The sequence below is a fragment of the Martes martes genome (genome assembly GCF_963455335.1).
Source record: "Martes martes genome assembly, chromosome: 12".
Classification (NCBI taxonomy): Eukaryota; Metazoa; Chordata; class Mammalia; order Carnivora; family Mustelidae; genus Martes; species Martes martes.
Genome location: NC_137900.1, coordinates 35,687,662 through 35,707,995, shown reverse-complemented (window position 1 = coordinate 35,707,995; position 20,334 = coordinate 35,687,662). Strand labels below are relative to the sequence as shown.

Sequence of the window (20,334 nt, the reverse complement as noted above, 5' to 3'; positions counted from 1 at the left end):
TCAATTGTTTAAGGGTGTAAGACATTCTGTAAAGAGCATGTGATATATACAATCAAAATGAGGCATAGCACCAAGAAGAAAACAGTAAGCTTTGCCACTTCAGATGTCAAATTTCTAAATATAACTTTCTGAATGGCATAGAAACAATCTCATGTTGTCCTTCCTGCTGTTTCCTTAAAACCCCTTCGGAACTGGTTTAACAATAAATCAGCATTCACGTACTAGATTAGCCAGGATATAGCTCCTTAAAGGAAAGCATCAAGACCATTAAACTGGTAACAGAAGTCATCTCTCAGGATAGAGAACCAAAGACATTGTTAAATGCACTGTTGGAATTTTTGCAAATACATACTACTTGTAAATTAGAAAAAAATTAAAATATAAGACATTTGTTTATATTTGTCATACTAAACATTAAATTCTTCAACATGTGAAGAACTCAACATTTTTTAAAATATCCTACCTCATAGTCTTATTTCTGGCAAACATTTTTAGTTTGATTCTCATTGGTATGTGTTTGTGTTTTTTTAACTGATGACCAAGATGCAAGATTTCAAACTTTCCTATGGAAGTTCAGGAGCTGAAGAACTTTTTACTCTCTTCTGAATCACTGTGAGCTTTAAAGCCATTTAAATGAACCACTTCATTCACAAAACTTCCATTACCACATCCTGAGCACCCTGGTGCTACCAGTCAAACCTGCCAGTGACAATCATCAGGTCTGTAAAGGACCACATATTTTCTAGTAATGTGAAATTCTTGATGCACCTATAATGGAAAACAACAGTGTATACCTTCCCATCTCTGAGAATAAAAGACTGTAGATTCTAGGTGCCTGTGACAGAGGTCCAGAGACAATATGCCCAGCTCCCTGATGGGAAAGAGACTGGTAGAAAGTTATAGCTACAGTGCCCAAAATATTCTATAGTGGAAAGACCTCAAATTAAAAATAACAAGTACTGAAGAAATTTTAGGGAATTAAGTCCACATGTAAAACACACTCCAGTATTTTAAAATCATGCAATGTAATGTTAGAGAAAATTATTATTTAAATATGAACTCTAAGGGCCTAAACTAATGCTTTCTTGGCTCACACTTTAACAGAACTCCAGTTGAGGAATGAAAGGCCTATCCTTGGAATGAAAAATATTCCTAACAAAGAGAAGCATTAGGAAGATTTTTATGAAAGTTTCTAAACCAGTCAGAAGATAATCAGCCAAAGAGTTAGGCAAATTAAATGACCTGTATCTATTCGTAAATGAAAAAAAATTCCCTGGTAATAATAAAAGTTTTTCTATTTATCTACAAATTTCTTAGTTAAGAAATGATGGAATCAGATTAGGTGAATCTGCTAAGTCAAGAACAACCAAAGAGAGGCCAGAGAGAAAAACTAAACAATTTACATACAGACAGACAGGTCAGGTATATTACTAACAAACCTTACCAGACGACCTATGCTTTGAAAATTCACACTATCCAGAAAAAGTAGTACTCCTTTGCCTCATTTCAAACAGAACTGAGGAAGGTTATATCATACCTACAATATAACAGGAAAAGAATATGTACAGATAAGTACATTTAGGCTAAAGGAAGAAAAAAGGTAGAATAATGAGATGATGCTAAGAGAAAAATTATCTTGAGAATGTGACATTAAAAGAAATATTCCGAACTTGAAATTAACACTAACTTATGAGGTAAAAAAAAAAAAAAAAAAAAGAAGCTTTGCCACTCACCAATTTTAACCTCTGTAAAGGGATTCTGCCTACATCTATCTGTGTCCTTTCTGGGACATTAGTGAATCGAACTTCTGGGACTGCAACAGCACACATGACATGGGCCCACCTACAGGAAAGGAGACATGAAACATGAAAAAAAGTTCCCTAAACTTAGATACTGTGTACTTCAGCTAGGCAGTGGCAATTCTCACAGAGTAAATACACAGACAAGAAAGCAAGCCAAAAGCCTAAATCCGTCACAAACAGACTCTGAATTTTAAACCTCTTGGGTGATACCTGGAAAGATTCAGTACCACACCTGCCTACCACTCCAACATGAAGAATGGAGTGAAGACCAAAGACTCGATCCTATCAATATACGGTATTTTTCCACACTGGCTCTACAAAATACTGAAATGTAGGTTTCCTATTTCATTTGGTACTGAACTATAACAGGTGTTTAATATACTTAAGCTAATTAATATGTAGCAAAAGATTAGTTCATTTAATAAAAAGTATGAAGTGGGTATAGCATATAATCTTTTTACATAATACAACAAGAGTCACAAAAACTAGAACAAACAGTAAAGTCGTCTAAAAGAATTAACACTGATTAAGTCTTTAATTAAATTGTTTCTCATTGCAATCCTACTATAACCAAAAGAACCCAGAGATAAGGAGGAATGAAATTTAGCTGGTTTTCTCATTTCTTACTTAAAGCTGAATTCTGAATTACCTATTTAGTTTATCATAGTTTATCACTATTTAGTTTATCATAAATGTCATGCCCCAAGTAAATATAAAGACTCTTAAGGTTTAAAGACATCTTAAAGGAATTATCATATCCATAAAGCTTATTTTTACATCGAAAAGAATGTCACTCAGACAACATGAGACTCCATCCTGCCTTCAAAGACCACAGGAAGAGAGGACAAGTGTCAACCCCATCAGGGCATTCTTTTAAATCCAATAAATACTATAATCCTACAGTAAACATTATTCCCTTCCTTCCTAGCCCAAGGATAGAAAGAGAAGTTCTTACCACCTCTGTCTGCACAGGAACCACCTAAAGCAGCTCACAGTCTACATAACCTGTGCAATATCCTAGACCTCGCAACACTTTTCAGTATAAGTGCCAATCACATTAACTAGGGCTGTGAAAAAGGAAGATCCATAGTTAAGTAAAAATTAGTCTATTAGACTAAACTTTATCAACACAGGAATGATAAGTGCCTTCACTTTTCCTTGTAAGCAATTTGAAACATGTGCACATGCACACAGTTATGTTAATTTGATCATTACATTATATACCGGAGGTCCCAACTCCAGCACCCGCAGGGCCAGCCAGGAGGTAAGCAAATATACTGGTAAATCACGATAACGTGGGGATCATCTGTCCCATGTAGGCCAGGTCCTCATCCCAACATGTTATTGCCAAAAAGAGATGCACAATTATTTTTCAAGTACAGATAAAAATTTTTGTATAAAAAAATTTTGTATAAATCTCTCAACTTTTAATTTGTATCAAATTTATAAAATGGTGTTTCAGTCAACTAAAACATATCTTGGAGCTGGATTTGGCCCTTAAATGCCAACTTACCATCTCTGCCTCTATCATTTCTACATTTTTCTATTTCCAAAGGGATATTTAAAATGCTTTGACCTCATTTTAAATACTAAAATTAGGTCATGAAAATAAAATTCACGCAAAAATGTATTTCAACAACCACATTAAAAACTAGATTACCTTTGTTTTATGTTCACTTCTCTCTTTCAAGATTCTCTTCATATTCTTCAACTGTCCCCCTTTAAATCATAAAATCAACATCTTTCCTATGTTTCTATTTTAAGAACATACACTTTCTTGTTAATTTGCTCGTTTTAATAGTAAGTTTTTTTGTTTTAATGTTATGACTATGATTGATTTTATTTATCTGATGGTAACAGATTTCACTGTTTTGAGGTACACTGTTTTTATTAGACTAATAGGATTCATCACATTAAACACTAGGATTCCAATGGCACCTAGATGATATAGGGTGCCTTCACCTTCAAACCACCATTAGTAAAAGAGGGGTGTCAAAGACATGGATGGAAGCAAGGCTTAGACCACCTTCAACCAGGAGAGGTGAATGAGCTGTCAGTAACAGACTCTTGTCAGTAACAGTCTCTGAAGACATGCACGTAATCCCAGCCTCAGATCTGGACAACAAAAGCTTTGGAACAACATCTCCAATAATGATAGGTAATACAGCAAACTGTCCACCCAGAGGTTCAACACTCTAGAGAGGAGAAGGAAACAATAAAATTGAACACAATTAACACATTACTTACTTATTGTTCTTTGTTTCTTTAAGAGCACCCCCTCTCAAATTGCAAAGACAACACTCCTAGGAGGAAAAAAAAAACACACACACACACAATTATCAGACTCATTTAAAAGACATCATTACTATTTACCTAAATATTATCTAAATATCCCCATAAATTCTAATTTTTTATTTTAAAATTAAAGCCATCAGGAACTTCAAAAAGGTCTATCTCTGAGCAATTCAAGAAAGGAAAAGAAAAAGAAGGGAGGGAAAGTGAGAGTACACACAAAAATATTCTTGATATATATATATCCTAGAAGAAATCATCATTATGTTCACTTGCCATCTCCAGGGGAAAGATATGACACAGAGCACTTGGTAGCCTGGAGAGTATTTACTAGAATTCTAGAACAGAGAATACATATATGACTGAATTCTCTTGTGCTCTGGGAAACCAATTCGTGTTTACAGAATAGCTACAAAATAGAATATTGGTGGGGTTCATTCTGCAATTAACGATTGGCAGGGAGCTCTTTTTGAAAGATACTCTTTTCATAAAAATATAATTTAGGCCTTTCTGTCGGTGGGCAAACGGTGTTGGAAAAACTGTACTGATAAACCTGGGCTATCCACCCCCAGAAAAAGGTACCATGAAATGTTTTCCTTTCTTCTCCCCACATAAGTTTATATTTTGGGCATCTGTGTATGTCTTAGATTGGCACAGACTGTTGTACTCCAAGATGACTGACTCACTTTATCACAAATACAGAATTTAATTATCGTTTCTCACTACAATTCTATGAAAAGTCCATCAAAACACAAGACCAAAAAGCAATGCAATGCCTTTTGCTGACCTAGAATTTTTAAATTAAATACCTAAATATTTTTTTTATTTTCAACCTTACTTTTATTTTCAATGTTAATAGATGTCCTCCCAATTTATTACATTAATAAATTTTTTAAAATAACTACACATTATTTGGGAGTTTTTTTCCCTTCTCCAAGCAATACATATAAAATTTCTTTATCTGTTCTCCAAGGTGATCTTCTTTAACTAAAGTTTTGCCTAACTTTATGAAGAATCCCTTTAATTTATCTACTGTTAATAATGGGGTGTCAAACTCTATAGCTTTAATTTTTCTGAGGAGAGCAATACCAAAACAACTGAGGAGAATAAATATACCAGCATAACTCCTAACAGGCAGCAAAAAACCCCAAACAACCAGAAATGTTCAATGGTTTTATGAGACTGGAAAGTCTGCACATTTATTTGAAATTTCCTGGGTTATTATTAAAAGTTAGAGTAGCAAAAGCTGCCCTGTGTTTGTATATACATCTGGATCCATTATAAGCCCAGCTCATGGAGATAACTTGATGGATTTTCTCTGTAACAAAGCCAGATTCTATAGCCCCTTGACATAATAGCTTTGATGAAGCACACAATGAGAGTATAAGTTCAGTCCAAATATTAAAAATGAGAAATTCAGTAATTCAAGTTATTCAATAATATCCAAATTATTTAAGAACAATTTCACAAAACATGACTGATTTTAAGAGTTTTTCAATAGTTTATCATAATTTCTGCAGCGAGAGAGAAAATGAAAATAAAACATGAGGTAAAGTATTTTCATTGACTATAAAAAGATGTCAGTATCGAAGTGAGAATGCAGCAAAGGAGAGCCGTGGATGGCGAGGAGCTCAGACACTAAGAGCATTAGATGCCTGATTAATGAAACTAGGAGTGAGAAGAAGCCTAAAGGGACAAGCTAGCAGAGTTAAATACAGCAAAGCAGCATGGAAGTGGCTTGAAAGCACCTGAGGAGGATCATTAAAAGGTACATGTGCTGCACAGCACCGCCACAATGGGAGGAGACAATCCTCTCAAATAGAATACACAGACTCAAGATTTTAAGGGAGGTTGAGAAGATCCCACTTGTCATAATATGAAACTGCTTTTTTTCTGGGATTACCAGTGACCTCCATGTCACAGAAGCTAATGGATAATTCCAAGTCCTTGGTTCACCTGACCTGTAAGTGGCATTCAGCATTGTTGATCATGCCTGACAGTTTCCACCTGTGGCTTCTATGACCCGTCATGCCCCTCACTGTCCTCCACCTCTTTTTGATCCTCTGCTTGCTTTAACAGGTGTCTCTTTCACACTCTTTAAACACAACAGTTTTTGTAAGAGACCCCACTTGCTTCTCTATCCACACCTGCCTGTGGGGCATTTGACTCTCAAAAGGCCAGTGAGTGACTCAAACATTAATTTTCTAATACATCTGACTGACATTCAATAGGCATCTCTAACACATGTGCAAAAATGAACCATGCCTCCTTCTCAAGCCTGTACTCCCCCACTGTTTCCTATCAGTATCATCAAGCATCCTTTCTAGCTCATGCTGGAAGACATAATTTCCCTGTCATACTAGATCCAAACAATTGAGTACTGTCAATCCCATGTCCAAATCTGCCTTCTTCTCTCCATCATCAATGCTGTCACATAAGTGGATAGCCCCAGCATCCTTCAGCAGACCTAAATTACTGCAACAGCCACCCTAGGTCAACCAGGAACACACCTGAATGGGTTTTAATGCTTCTCAGTACTTAATGTGGTCCCAAAGGGCCAGGATCATTAGGCCTGGACCTTGTCCAGATTCACACTGTACTATTCTCCATGCATAGACACCCTGTGCCCCCAGACACATCGGACAAACCCTACACCATTCGTTATTTATTATACTGAACACATCCTTAACATCTCAGCCTAAATGTTGACTCCTCAGAGAAGGCTTTCCTAATCCCCGGCCCAGTTACTTCTCATTCATTACTCTTCTTAACTATTTGTGGAATTCTTTTTGCTGTCCAGAATAAACTGTAAGCTTGATGAGTGCTATGGAAAAACTTGTCAAGTTACTCTTTCTCTACTGTGATACCCAATAGAGAATACATCCTCCACATGAATTTGTTACATAAATGAGAAAATGGTAAAACAGGGCAAAGTGAAAATCTTGAAAACTATCAAAGGATTAAAAAATTGCAAAGATCATTTTCACATACTGGGACACTAAGGAAAGGAAGTTGCAGACTCTGGTGACTTAACAGGGAGTTAAAAAAACAATGATTTGACATGGAGCTATTTTTGCCATAATTTACTTTAAAAATCATACTTCCTAGTAAAAGACAAAAAATATTCGTGACCAAGCAGTTACTTATATGATTTACATGATATATATGATATCATGGTTTCTGTTCAATTCACTCAATTTTGAAAAAGTAAGTAGGAAAGAAAAAAGTCATGTCCAGTTATGTCACTGTTTTGAGTCACCATCCCTCCTCTCATGGGTTGATCTGTCAAAAGCACAAACATGTCAACTTGTCAATTCATTCATTTGTAAATGAACTTGCACTAAATGCCTATGCTTATAACCAACCCAATAAAAGCAATATTACATAGGAAACTTTTTAACATTTCTTTCCTTTCTTAAATAGTACCTTATTGTCAGGCAACAAAATTGATAATTCTAAAATTTAAAAGGTTAATCCTTACCTGAAAAGTACCTCAACTTTTCTTTCTTTTTTTTTTTTTAAAGATTTTATTTATTTATTTGACAGGCAGATCACAAGTAGGCAGAGAGGCAGGCAAAGAGAGAAGGGAGGAAGCAGGCTCCCTGCTGAGCAGAGAGCCCGATGCGGGGCTCGATCCCAGGACGCTGGGATCATGACCTGACCCGAAGGCAGCGGCTTTAACCCACTGAGCCACCCAGGCGCCCCTACCCCAACTTTTCTTAAGAATCCATATAATGCATGATACACATGAAGGTTGATACCTACCAAATACACTAATTGTACTAGTATTGGTCATCTTCTAATTCACTAAAAAAATTGAACGAGAATATAGGGGTGATAGAGCCCCTTCAGGACACTGATTTATTAAATTGGTTATCAATAATAAATATTTTCTCTTAGAAGAATAAAAGCTATATTAAAGGCCTAATTCATTCTGGATACCCTGCCAGAAACATCATATAATTTACCTCCCTTCCTTAACATGAACTTATTAGGTAACTGATATTCCACTTCACTTATGAGGAAACTAAGATTGAGATTAAGAGATTAAGTAACTTTTCTAAAATCATCCAATCCAGGAGCTATCAAGCTTCGTCTGTAAATGGCCAGATATTTACTAGTTTAGGCTTTGCACTACACAGTTGTTGCAACTAAACTCTGACATTGTAGGACGACATGTAAATGAATGGGTGTAGCTATATTCCAATAACAACATTATTTACAAAAACAGGCAGTGAACAGGATTTGGCCCACAGGCTATAGTTTTCCAACCCTTAACCTACCAACAAAAGTAGTAATTGCAGTTCAAGTACAGGTCTGCCTGAGCACAAGTCCATGCTCCTTTTCACCAGCATCTTCTATCTCAGTACAAAGCAAGGCACAAGATTTCAAAATAGAATGCCCAAATAAACAGAAACAGTGCCTGCTCTGGGAAGCTCACAATTTAGGAGGTGAGAAGACCTGTGTGTACTTAACCATACTATGAAGAAGATAACAATAAAGGGTATAACCAAGACCCCATTTCCTCATTTCTATAAATGACTAAGAATTCACCTTTTTAAAAGATTTTATTTATTTATTTGACAGACAGAGATCACAAGTAGGCAGAGAGAGATGGAGAAGCAGGCTCCTTGCTAAGCAGAGAGTCCGATGCGGGACTCGATCCCAGAACCCCGAGATCATGACCTGAGCAGAAGGCAGAGGCTTTAACCCACTGAGCCACCCAGGCACCCAAAAATTCATTTTTTAATTAATCCCCTCAAAAGAACCCATATCATAAAAAAATGTGTTACAAGCAGCATGTATTATACAACTATTTGTGTTCCCATCTGTTTCATTCACCTAGCTAATAAAACTTCTCACTGGTATCAGATCATTAAATTTATCTCCACTTCTTCCTTCAAAGAATGATACCATTTTAGGCAAAAAGTAACATTTTAGTTTGTCTGTGCAATCTAACCTCAGGCTACATGAATCCAACTTAACTCATAGGAACAACAGTGACACTAGAGAACTAGGCTTTATCCTGATATTTAATAAAGTACAGATGGTCAAGGTTCAAAATCATAGTTTGGCTATGACTCAGATACCTTACCTGTAAAGGGAGAAAAATACTACTTCCCCAAATGAGTTAGTAAATGTAAAGCATTCCAGAAACACAATACAAGAACAGTGGTTAGATATGTGAAAAGTTAACTGATTCTAGACAACTTATGCATAACATCACCAATGAATGATCTGGGTGTAGTGGTTTAGCAGAGAATGAAATAGAGATCTGTCAATAACTCCCTTGAGGTGTAAAAAACAAGCAGCAGACCTGGAGAGAAAAAAAAAAAAAAACTCTCCAGGAACCCCCAAATCCAGGCAGCTGGACTCTAAAGCAAGAAGAGATCTTCTATAATTCTAAAAGCCACCAACTCAGCTGTGAAAAGCAGGCAGATGTGATAAGTTTCCACAGTGGTCAGAGAACAGACACTGCTGAAGAGAAAATCCTGATCTTATCTTCAAAACATCCAAAACTAGAGTGGACTGAGTCAAACTAAAGCTGCAACAAAGCCCAGACCCAGCTCAACTACAAATCAGACTGATCTCACTCCGCTCCAGAAACTTGACAAAGGACCATGCCCTTTCTGAAAATAGGATTACCTTCATTTGCTACAAGACAAAATATCCAGCACACAATTAAAAAAAAGCTCAAGGTACACTAAAAAACAAGAAAATATGATTTATGATTAAGAAAGTTAAGAATCAATAAAATCAGACACAAAAATGAACAACATATTGGAAAGATCAGATGGAGAGTTTAAAATTGCTATGTTCCAAATGCTAAAGGAGCTAATGAAAAAGGTAACATATGAAGAGATAGAATATTTTAACAAAGTCATGGGAATTATTTAAAAATCAAATCTAAATGGTAGAAACAAAAAAAATGTGACATTGATAATGTTGAATTCAATATATTTCAAAGCAGACTGGAACTGTGAGGATAAAACTTCAATGACTTTAAAGACATGAATAGGAAACAGAAGGAATGAAAGCAGCTATGAGAATGAAGAGAGACCTAAGAGAAAATAACCTGTTCAGTTTCTGTATAATTGCAGTCTGAGAAGGAGAGGAAGGAGAGAGTGGATGAGAAAAGTAATTGGAAGAGAAAATGGCAGAGAACTTTCCAAAAGCAGTGGGGGGGGGGGGGGAACCAAAATCAAAAAAACAACCATTGTCAACCCAGGGTGCCTGGGCAGCACAGTCAGTTAAGCATCGACCTCTTGATTTCAGCTCAGGTCATGATCTCAGGGTTGTGAGATCAAACCCTGCTTCAGACTCTGCAATAAGTGTGGCGCCTGTTTACTAGTCTCTCCTTCTTCTGCCCCTGCTCACTCTCTTAGGGGAAAAAAAAAAAAAAAGTCAACCCACAGACCCAAGATGCCCAATAAACCCCAACGGATAAATACAAAGGAAACACATCTAAATATATAATAGTCAAAATTGTAAAAACCATGGGCGCCTGGGTGCCTCAGGTGCCTCAGTGGGTTAAAGCCTCTGCCTTCAGCTCAGGTCATGATCCCAGGGTCCTGGGATCGAGCCCCACATCGGGCTCTCTGCTTGGCGGCGAGCCTGCTTCCTCCTCTCTCTCTGCCTGCTTGTGATCTCTGTCTGTCAAATAAATAAATAAAATCTTTAAAAAAAAAATTGTGAAAACCAAATATAAAGAACATACTTAAAAGCAGAGGAAAAAAACATATTCAGTAAACAACTAACCAGAAGCAAGTGACAATGGAACAATATCTACCAAAATACTGCAAGAAAAAAGCTGGCAACCTAGAATTCATTTCCAAGGAAAATATTCTTTGAAAATGAAGAACAAAATAAAAACAATCTCATAGAGACAAAAAATCTAAAAGAATAAAGGAAAATGATACCAGTCTGAACCATGGATTGGCACAAAGGAATGAAGAACAGTGAAAAAGAGTAAATACATGGGTAAATATAAAATAAATTTTTTGTACCTTCAAAAAACACACACATCCAAAGAGAGAATGAGAGCAAGAGACAAAGAGAAAGAGACTATAAGATTCCTAAAAAGCCCTGACTGTTTCAAACTAATATACTACTACTACAGAGTATAATGTATGTAATGGTAAATGTAAGATAAGACCAGAAAGAGAGAGAGATTTAATGAAATCACACTGTTGTAAGGTTCTTCCATTGTTCATAAAGTAGGATGATATTGTTGGAAGGGGGGTCTAGCACCTATCAAAAAGGTCTCAAAAATTCCCAAATATTAAGTTCTAAGGAATAAAGGCTGACAATCAAAACTTCAAAAACATGCAAGAAAATATGATTCTCTGAGAAGAAAAAACATAATGTAAAACTAGATAGATGAATAATATCTTAGGCACAAGATGTAAATAAGCCCTTTAATATGTTTTAAAATTAAATGTATTAGAAATATAAGTAAGAGACTATAAACAAAGGACAAATCAGATTTTTAAGAACAACAATATAAAAATTCTACAACCAAAAAAATGGAAATGGAAAAATTAAAGAATATATCAAATAGATCACTCTTAATTGAATAGAGAATTAGAAAAAAAAAAGAAAGAGGGGTGCCTCGGTGGCTTAGTTGGGTAAGCATCTGCCTTTGGCTCAGGTTATGACCCTAGGGTCCTGTGACCAAGCCCCATATGGGGCTCCTTGCTCAGCAGAGAACCTGCATCTCTCTCTTTCTCCCTCTGCAGCCCCCTGCCTGTACCCCCTCGTGCACTCTCTCCTGCCCCCTCTCTTTCAAATAAATAAATAAATAAAATCTTAAAAAAAAAAAAAAAGAGGGAGAGAGACAAGATGGCGGGGAAGTAGGAGGAGGCGCCTTTTCAACCTGCACCCTAAAGTGAGCTGATTACCTACCAAAGAACTCCGATCACCCATGAAATCAGCCTGAGATCAGAATTATACACGTCTGGATCTCTACGGGGGCCAGAAGACGCCAGTGGGCAGGTAAAGTGGAGTGGGAACGTCGGACTGATATCGGAAGATAAACAAAAGGGGGAGGGAGCCACCAGAGGCGACCGACTGAAAAATAATACCCCGATACGAGAGTGCCCTGCATCTGGGGACCAGCATTAACTTGGAGTCTTGTTGAAAGCACTCAAAAGAGCAAAGACTCGAGCGGGGAAATTGTGGGAATCGGGGCGGATAGGGATAGGGGCTTAAGTCCCCAGACCCAGGGCAGCATCCCCTGGCGCTGAGCTGGAGAGTGCGGCGGAGAAACCTGGTCTTTGTCCCGGAGCCGCCAGTGCGCCCGAGAACGGGTGGAGTCCGGCTCCCGTGAGGGGCTGGGAGCCACACCAGACGGCAGAACGCGCACCTTACTGGAGATGCTCGCGTGCCTCAATCTCCCCTGAGAGAGGTGCACACCCAGCCTGGTGTTCTGGGACCCACGCGGCGATAGACCCACGCGGCGATAGAGCCGATAGAGCTGGAGGCGCCGCGCCCCAAACCATCCCCTGGGAGAGGTGCGCGCAAGACCTGAGCTCTTAGCCCCAGCCAGCGGGAAAATCTCAGTGTGCGATTGCTGCTTGGAACCTCTCTGGCGGTCTGGAGCTGCCCAGACAGCCACAGCTGCCTTGGTTTTGCGTACAAGCAGGAGATCCTGCGTCCCCAGGGACCGCGACTCAGAACCTGCTCTGCCAGCAGCCCAGCGGCTGCAGCACCTGCAGGGGAGCAGACTGAGGCTTCTCTCTGAGAGGGAGGTTGGGGTGCAGTTTTCTTTCCTCTAAACCTCCAAAAACCATCAAAAGCTGTCAAGGCGAGAGAAAAGAAGTGAACAAACATAAAAACCTCCAGAGAACAAAAACCTGAAAAAAAGGTTTTCTTTTTTTTTTCTCAGAGCCCACCCCCTTGAGGGGGTCGGGAGGACTTAACTCAGGGAACATCATTGACTGAAAACCCACGTGGCAGCCCCCTCCCCCAGAAAACAAATCAGGAAAAAAAAAAAAAAAAGACTACAAGAGAACAACCACCACTACTTCATAGATACAACTTTTATTTTTAATTCTTTCCCACTATTCTGGTTCATTTTTTTTCTTTTTTTATATAGATAATTTTTTAACCTATTTACCATCACAGTGAGATGTCCAGTACATCAAATTCCATGATAAACTTCTAACCTGAATTTTTTGATACATACACATGTGTTTTTCTTTTGCTTTTCTATTTTCTTAATTTTTAAAAAAATTTTTAATTTAGTTTAGTCCAGTTTATTCCTTTTTTATTTTTATTTTCTAATATTCATATAGAGTTAAACTTCAAGGTAACCCCCTTTCTCCAAGCAATGCTACCCCTATAGGTGAACCAATTTTTAATCCCCCTTTTTCTTAGGAAAGTTGAGTCCTTTAACAAAGATATCAAGATACATCCAGGAAGAATCAAAATAACCTTCCTCGCCCACACCGAGAATCTATAACCATGCTCCCATCTTTTTCTTCTGCCAGTGTCTCTGTGTATTTATGTTTGTCCGGATAGTATATAAATCTTATACTTGGGGTTCTTCTTGACGAGGCTCCTCCTTTTTTTTGCTTATATATATATATATTTTCTCTCGTCATATACTTTTATCAGTCTTTTTGTTTGTCTGTTTTTGTTTGTATACGTCATAAACCTTACCCTGGGGCCCATTTGGGCTGAACCTTCACTTTTATCTTCCCTTTTTTTCCTGTCTCTCTCTCTCCCTCTTTTTTCTTTTTCTTTTCTTTTTTCTCTCATTTGGGTGGGGAATCCTGAGTGCTCAGAAGCGTTCCAGGGTGCACCTTGACTGCACCACGGTCAATACATCCAGCTACATCTGTCCAGTCATCTCTCACCAAAATGACTAGGAGGAGGAATCCCCAACAGAAGAAAAATACAGAGGATGGGCCTTCTGCAACAGAGCTAACGGCTATCAACATAGACAATATGTCAGAAAGAGAATTCAGGCTAACAATTATCCAGGCAATAGCTAGGTTGGAGAAAGCCATGGATGACCAAACAGAATTGATTAGGGCAGAATTGAAAGCGACCAGAGAGGAGGTTCATAATGTTAGGGCAGAGCTGAAGGCCACCAGGGATGAGGTTCACAACGCTCTCAATGAGTTCCAATCTAATCTAAATTCTCTAAAAGCTAGGGTAACTGAGACAGAAGATAGAATTAGTGATCTGGAGGACAAACAAATAGAGAGAAAGGATCAGGAGGAAGCCTGGAACAAACAGCTTAGAAGCCACGAAAACAGAATCAGGGAAATAAATGATGCCATGAAACGTTCCAACGTCAGAATTATTGGAATCCCTGAAGGGGAGGAGAAAGAAAGAAGTCTAGAAGATATAGTGGAACAAGTTTTTCATGAAAATTTTCCCAATCTTGCAAATGGAACAAGTGTTCATGTACTAGAAGTAGAAAGGTCCCCCCCCCAAGATTATAAATTCAAAAAAAACATCCAGGCACCTCATAGTAAAATTGAGGAATCATAATTGTAGATACAATCTCTTGAAAGCCGCTAGGACAAAGAAGCTCCTTACATACAGAGGAAAGCCCATCAGAATAACGTCAGACCTGTCCACAGAGACCTGGCAAGCCAGAAAGGGCTGGCAAGATATATTCAGGGCACTAAATGAGAAGAACATGCAGCCAAGAATACTTTATCCAGCAAGACTGACATTCAAAATGGATGGAGAGATAAAGAGTTTCCAAGACCGGCAAGGCTTGAAAGACTATGCAACCACCAAGCCGACACTGCAGGAAATATTAAGGGGGGTTCTATAAAAGAGGAAAAATCCTAAGAATAGCATTGAACAGAAATATAGAGACAATTGACAGAAAGAAAGACTTCAAAGATAACACAATGTCAATAAAAACGTATCTCTCAATAATCACTCTCAATGTGAATGGCCTAAATGCACCCATAAAACGACACGGGGTTGCAGATTGGATAAAACGACAGGACCCATCCATATGTTGTCTACAAGAGACCCATTTTGAACCTAAAGATACACCCAGACTGAAAGTGAAGGGATGGAGAAGCATCTTTCACGCCAATGGGCCTCAAAAGAAGGCCGGGGTAGCGATTCTCATATCAGATAAATTAGATTTTAAACTAAAGACGGTAGTCAGGGATACAGAAGGACACTACATCATTCTTAAAGGGACTATCCACCAAGATGATCTAACAATTGTAAATATCTATGCCCCCAATATGGGAGCAGCCAATTACATAAGAAAACTATTAATCAAGATAAAGAGTCATATTGATATGAATACATTAATAGTAGGAGATCTTAACACGCCTCTCTCAGAAATAGACAGATCATCGAAGCAGAAAATCAATAAAGAAATAAGAGCATTGAATGATACATTGGACCAGATGGACCTCATAGATATATACAGAACATTCCACCCTAAAACAACAGAATACTCATTCTTCTCAAGTGCACATGGAACCTTCTCCAGAATAGACCACATACTGGGTCACAAATCAGGGCTCAACCGATACCAAAAGACTGAGATTATTCCCTGCATATTCTCAGATCACAATGCTTTGAAACTGGAGCTCAATCACAAGGAAAAGTTCAGAAGGAACTCAAATACCTGGAAGCTAAAGACCACCTTGCTTAAGAATGCTTGGATCAACCAGGAGATCAAAGAAGAACTTAAACAATTTATGGAAACCAATGAGAACGAAGACACTTCACTCCAAAACCTATGGGATACAGCAAAGGCGGTCCTAAGGGGGAAATTCATAGCCATCCAAGCCTCCCTCAAAAAAATTGAAAAATCCAGAATACACCAGCTGTCTCTACACCTTAAAGAACTGGAGAATCAACAACAAATCAAACCAACTCCACACGTAAGAAGGGAAATAATCAAGATTAGAGCAGAGATCAACGAGGTAGAAACCAGAGATACAGTAGAACGTATCAACGAAACTAGAAGCTGGGTTTTTTGAAAGAATCAATAAGATCGATAAACCATTGGCCACACTAATCCAAAAGAAAAGAGAGAAAGCCCAAATTAATAAAATTAAGAATGAAAAGGGAGAGATCACAACTAACACCAAGGAAGTAGAAACAATCATCAGAAGCTATTATCAACAGTTATATGCCAATAAGCTAAGCAACCTAGATGAAATGGATGCATTCCTGGAAAACTATAAACTCCCAAAATTGAACCAGGAAGAAATTGACAACCTGAATAGACCGATATCTAGTAACGAGATTGAAGCAGTGATCAAAAACCTCCCAAAAAACAAGAGCCCAGGACCTGACGGATTCCCTGGGGAATTCTATCAAACTTTCAAAGAAGAAATAATACCTATTCTCCTGAAGCTGTTTCAAAAAATTGAAGCAGAAGGAAAACTTCCAGACTCTTTTTATGAAGCCAGCATTACCCTGATCCCCAAACCAGGCAAAGACCCTACCAAAAAGGAGAATTTCAGACCGATATCACTGATGAATATGGATGCTAAGATTCTCAACAAGATCCTAGCAAACAGGATCCAACAGCACATTAAAAAGATTATCCACCATGACCAGGTAGGATTCATCCCTGGGTTACAAGGATGGTTCAACATTCGCAAATCAATCAATGTGATAGAACAAATCAATAAGAGAAGAGAGAAGAACCACATGATCCTCTCCATTGATGCAGAAAAAGCTTTTGACAAAATCCAGCATCCGTTCCTGATTAAAACGCTTCAAAGTATAGGGATAGAGGGAACATTCCTGAACTTCATCAAATCTATCTATGAAAAACCCACAGCAAATATCATCCTCAATGGGAAAAAGCTTGCAGCCTTCCCGTTGAGATCAGGAACACGACAAGGATGCCCACTCTCACCACTCTTGTTCAACATAGTATTAGAAGTCCTAGCAACAGCAATCAGACAACAAAGAGAAATAAAAGGTATCCAGATTGGCAAGGAAGAAGTCAAACTCTCTCTCTTCGCAGATGACATGATTCTTTATATGGAAAACCCGAAAGACTCCACCTCCAAACTACAAGAACTCATACAGCAATTCAGTAATGTAGCAGGATACAAAGTCAATGTCCAGAAATCAGTGGCTTTCTTATACACTAACAATGAAAATACAGAAAGGCAAATTAGAGAATCGATTCCATTTACTATAGCACCAAAAACCATAAGATACCTCGGAATAAACCTAACCAAGGAGGTTAAAGATCTGTACTCGAGGAACTACAGAACACTCCTAAAAGAAATTGAAGAAGACACAAAAAGATGGAAGACCATTCCATGCTCTTGGATGGGAAGAATAAACATCGTTAAAATGTCTATACTGCCCAGAGCAATCTATACTTTTAATGCCATTCCAATCAAAATTCCACCAGTATTTTTCAAAGAGCTGGAGCAAATAATACTAAAATTTGTATGGAATCAGAAGAGACCCCGAATTGCTAAGGAAATGTTGAAAAACAAAAATAAAACTGGTGGCATCACGTTACCTGATTTCAAGCTTTACTACAAAGCTGTGATCACCAAGACAGCATGGTACTGGCATAAAAACAGACACATGGACCAGTGGAACAGAGTAGAGAGCCCAGATATGGACCCTCAACTCTATGGTCAAATAATCTTTGACAAAACAGGAAAAAATATCCAGTGGAAAAAAGACAGTCTCTTCAATAAATGGTGCTGGGAAAACTGGACAGCTATATGTAGAAGAATGAAACTTGACCATTCTCTTACACCGTACACAAAGATAAACTCGAAATGGATAAAAGACCTCAACGTGAGACAGGAATCCATCAGAATCCTCGAGGAGAACATAGGGAGTAACCTCTTTGATATCAGCCACAGCAACTTCTTTCAAGATATGTCTCCAAAGGCGAAGGAAACAAAGGCAAAGATGAACTTCTGGGACTTCATCAAGATCAAAAGCTTCTGCACAGCAAAAGAAACAGTCATCAAAACAAAGAGGCAACCCACGGAATGGGAGAAGATATTTGCAAATGACAGTACAGATAAAAGGTTGATATCCAGGATCTATAAAGAACTCCTCAAACTCAACACACACAAAACAGATAATCATATTAAAAAATGGGCAGAAGATATGAACAGACACTTCTCCAAGGAAGACATACAAATGGCTACCAGACACATGAAAAAATGTTCATCATCACTAGCCATCAGGGAGATTCAAATCAAAACCACATTGAGATACCACCTTACACCAGTTAGAATGGCCAAAATTAGCAAGACAGGAAACAACGTGTGTTGGAGAGGATGTGGAGAAAGGGGAACCCTCTTACACTGTTGGTGGGAATGCAAACTGGTGCAGCCACTTTGGAGAACAGTGTGGAGATTCCTCAGGAAATTAAAAATAGATCTTCCCTATGACCCTGCAATTGCACTGCTGGGTATTTACCCCAAAGATACAGATGTAGTGAAAAGAAGGGCCATCTGTACCCCAATGTTTATAGCAGCAATGGCCACGGTCGCCAAACTGTGGAAAGAACCAAGATGCCCTTCGACGGATGAATGGATAAGGAAGATGTGGTCCATATACACTATGGAGTATTATGCCTCCATCAGAAAGGACGAATACCCAACTTTTGTAGCAACATGGACAGGACTGGAAGAGATTATGCTGAGTGAAATAAGTCAAACAGAGAAAGTCAAGTATCATATGGTTTCACTTATTGGTGGAGCATAACAAATAATATAGAGAACAAGGGTAGATGGAGAGGAGAAGGGAGTTGAGGGAAATTGGAAGGGGAGGTGAACCATGAGAGACTATGGACTCTGAAAAACAACCTGAGGGTTTTGAAGGGGCGGGGTGGGAGGGTGGGGGAACCAGGTGGTGGGTATTAGGGAGGGCACAGATTGCATGGAGCACTGGGTGTGGTGAAAAAACAATGAATACTGTTACGCTGAAAATAAATAAAAAATTAAAAAAAAAATAGATGAATGGATAAAGATGTGGTGTGTGTGTGTGTGTGTGTGTGTGTAATGGAAAAAAAAAAAAAAAAAAGAAAAGCTAAATAACCAAAAATTAATACAAACTATACAATAATGTATTCAACTGAACACTGAAATTTTTTGTGTGGGGCAGAGCCAGAGAGAGAGTGTATGTGCCTCTGAATCATAAAAATAAATTCCAATTGATTTATAGGTCTAAACTCGAAAATAAAATGGAACTATATAAGTATTAAAATAAATTTTAGGCGAATATATTGATGAATTTAGGATAAATATGACTTCTTAATATAACATTTAAAAGATAAAAGGCATATTGGATGGACTAATAAATTTTTATTATATCAACATTTTAACATTCTGAAGGATAAAATACTGTATAAATTAACAGAAGATGATAAGACAAGAAAATATTTCCAATATAAAACAAAGACTGCTATCCAGAAAAGAATTTTTTTTAAAAACCCACACTTTTGAAGAATAGGCAAAAGATTGACTCAAAGGGAACCTGGGTGGCTCAGTGGGTTAAAGCCTCTGCTTTCGGCTCAGGTCATGATCCCAGGGTCCTGGGATCGAGTCCCGCATCGGGCTCTCTGCTCAGCGGGGAGCCTGCTTCCTCCTCTCTCTCTCTGCCTGCCTCTCTGCCTACTTGTGATCTCTGTCTGTCAAATAAATAAATAAAATCTTTAAAAAAAAAAAAAGACTGATTCAAAGACTCTTCATTGCCAATAAACACATGAAAGATACAAAACTTCAAGAATAAAAGGTGAAAAATGAAATAATGAGGTATATCTTTCAGATTATTAAATTTAAAAAAATATGGTCTTCAGGTATGTGAGATGTTATTGTGGCTCTGGAGAGGAATTTGGCATTATCAAAATTTAAATGCACATGAAGTATGACTCAGCTATTCTATTTCTTAGAATCTCAGATAACTTGTACCTGTACAGAAGGAAGGATGTACAATCATCTCATTTCTGTTTGTAACAGAGAAAAGTTACCTCTGGGAGCAACAGGAATTAACTGTTGCTTAGATTCTATTTGTAAACTGTGGATTTTTTAATAAGAATAGAGTCAAGATTGAAATTTAAAATAGCAATGAAAAAAGATCTAGTAGGTCCATAAATACTGAGTTACAAAGAATTATACATTGTATTACTAAGTGAAAACATTACAGCCTATTAAACTGTGATACCATTTGGGTCCCCCAGGAACAGCAAGCCATTATATTCATGTATGTACAGAAAGGATCTGCAAGGACAATTGAATAAACAGTA

General features: G+C 37.9%; 1 protein-coding gene across 3 annotated transcripts in view; it reads right to left on the bottom strand.

The window, feature by feature from the left end:
* Positions 1-20,334, bottom strand: part of KDM4C (lysine demethylase 4C) — a 447,232-nt gene that overhangs the window by 116,806 nt on the left and 310,092 nt on the right. For all 3 annotated transcript variants that reach the window (XM_080819441.1, XM_080819442.1, XM_080819440.1), the window contains exons 16-17: positions 4,050-4,105; positions 1,734-1,842 (exon numbers count right to left, since the gene is read on the bottom strand). In XM_080819441.1, coding sequence (XP_080675567.1) covers positions 1,734-1,842; positions 4,050-4,105 — 165 coding nt within the window. The remainder of the gene's footprint in view (positions 1-1,733; positions 1,843-4,049; positions 4,106-20,334) is intronic.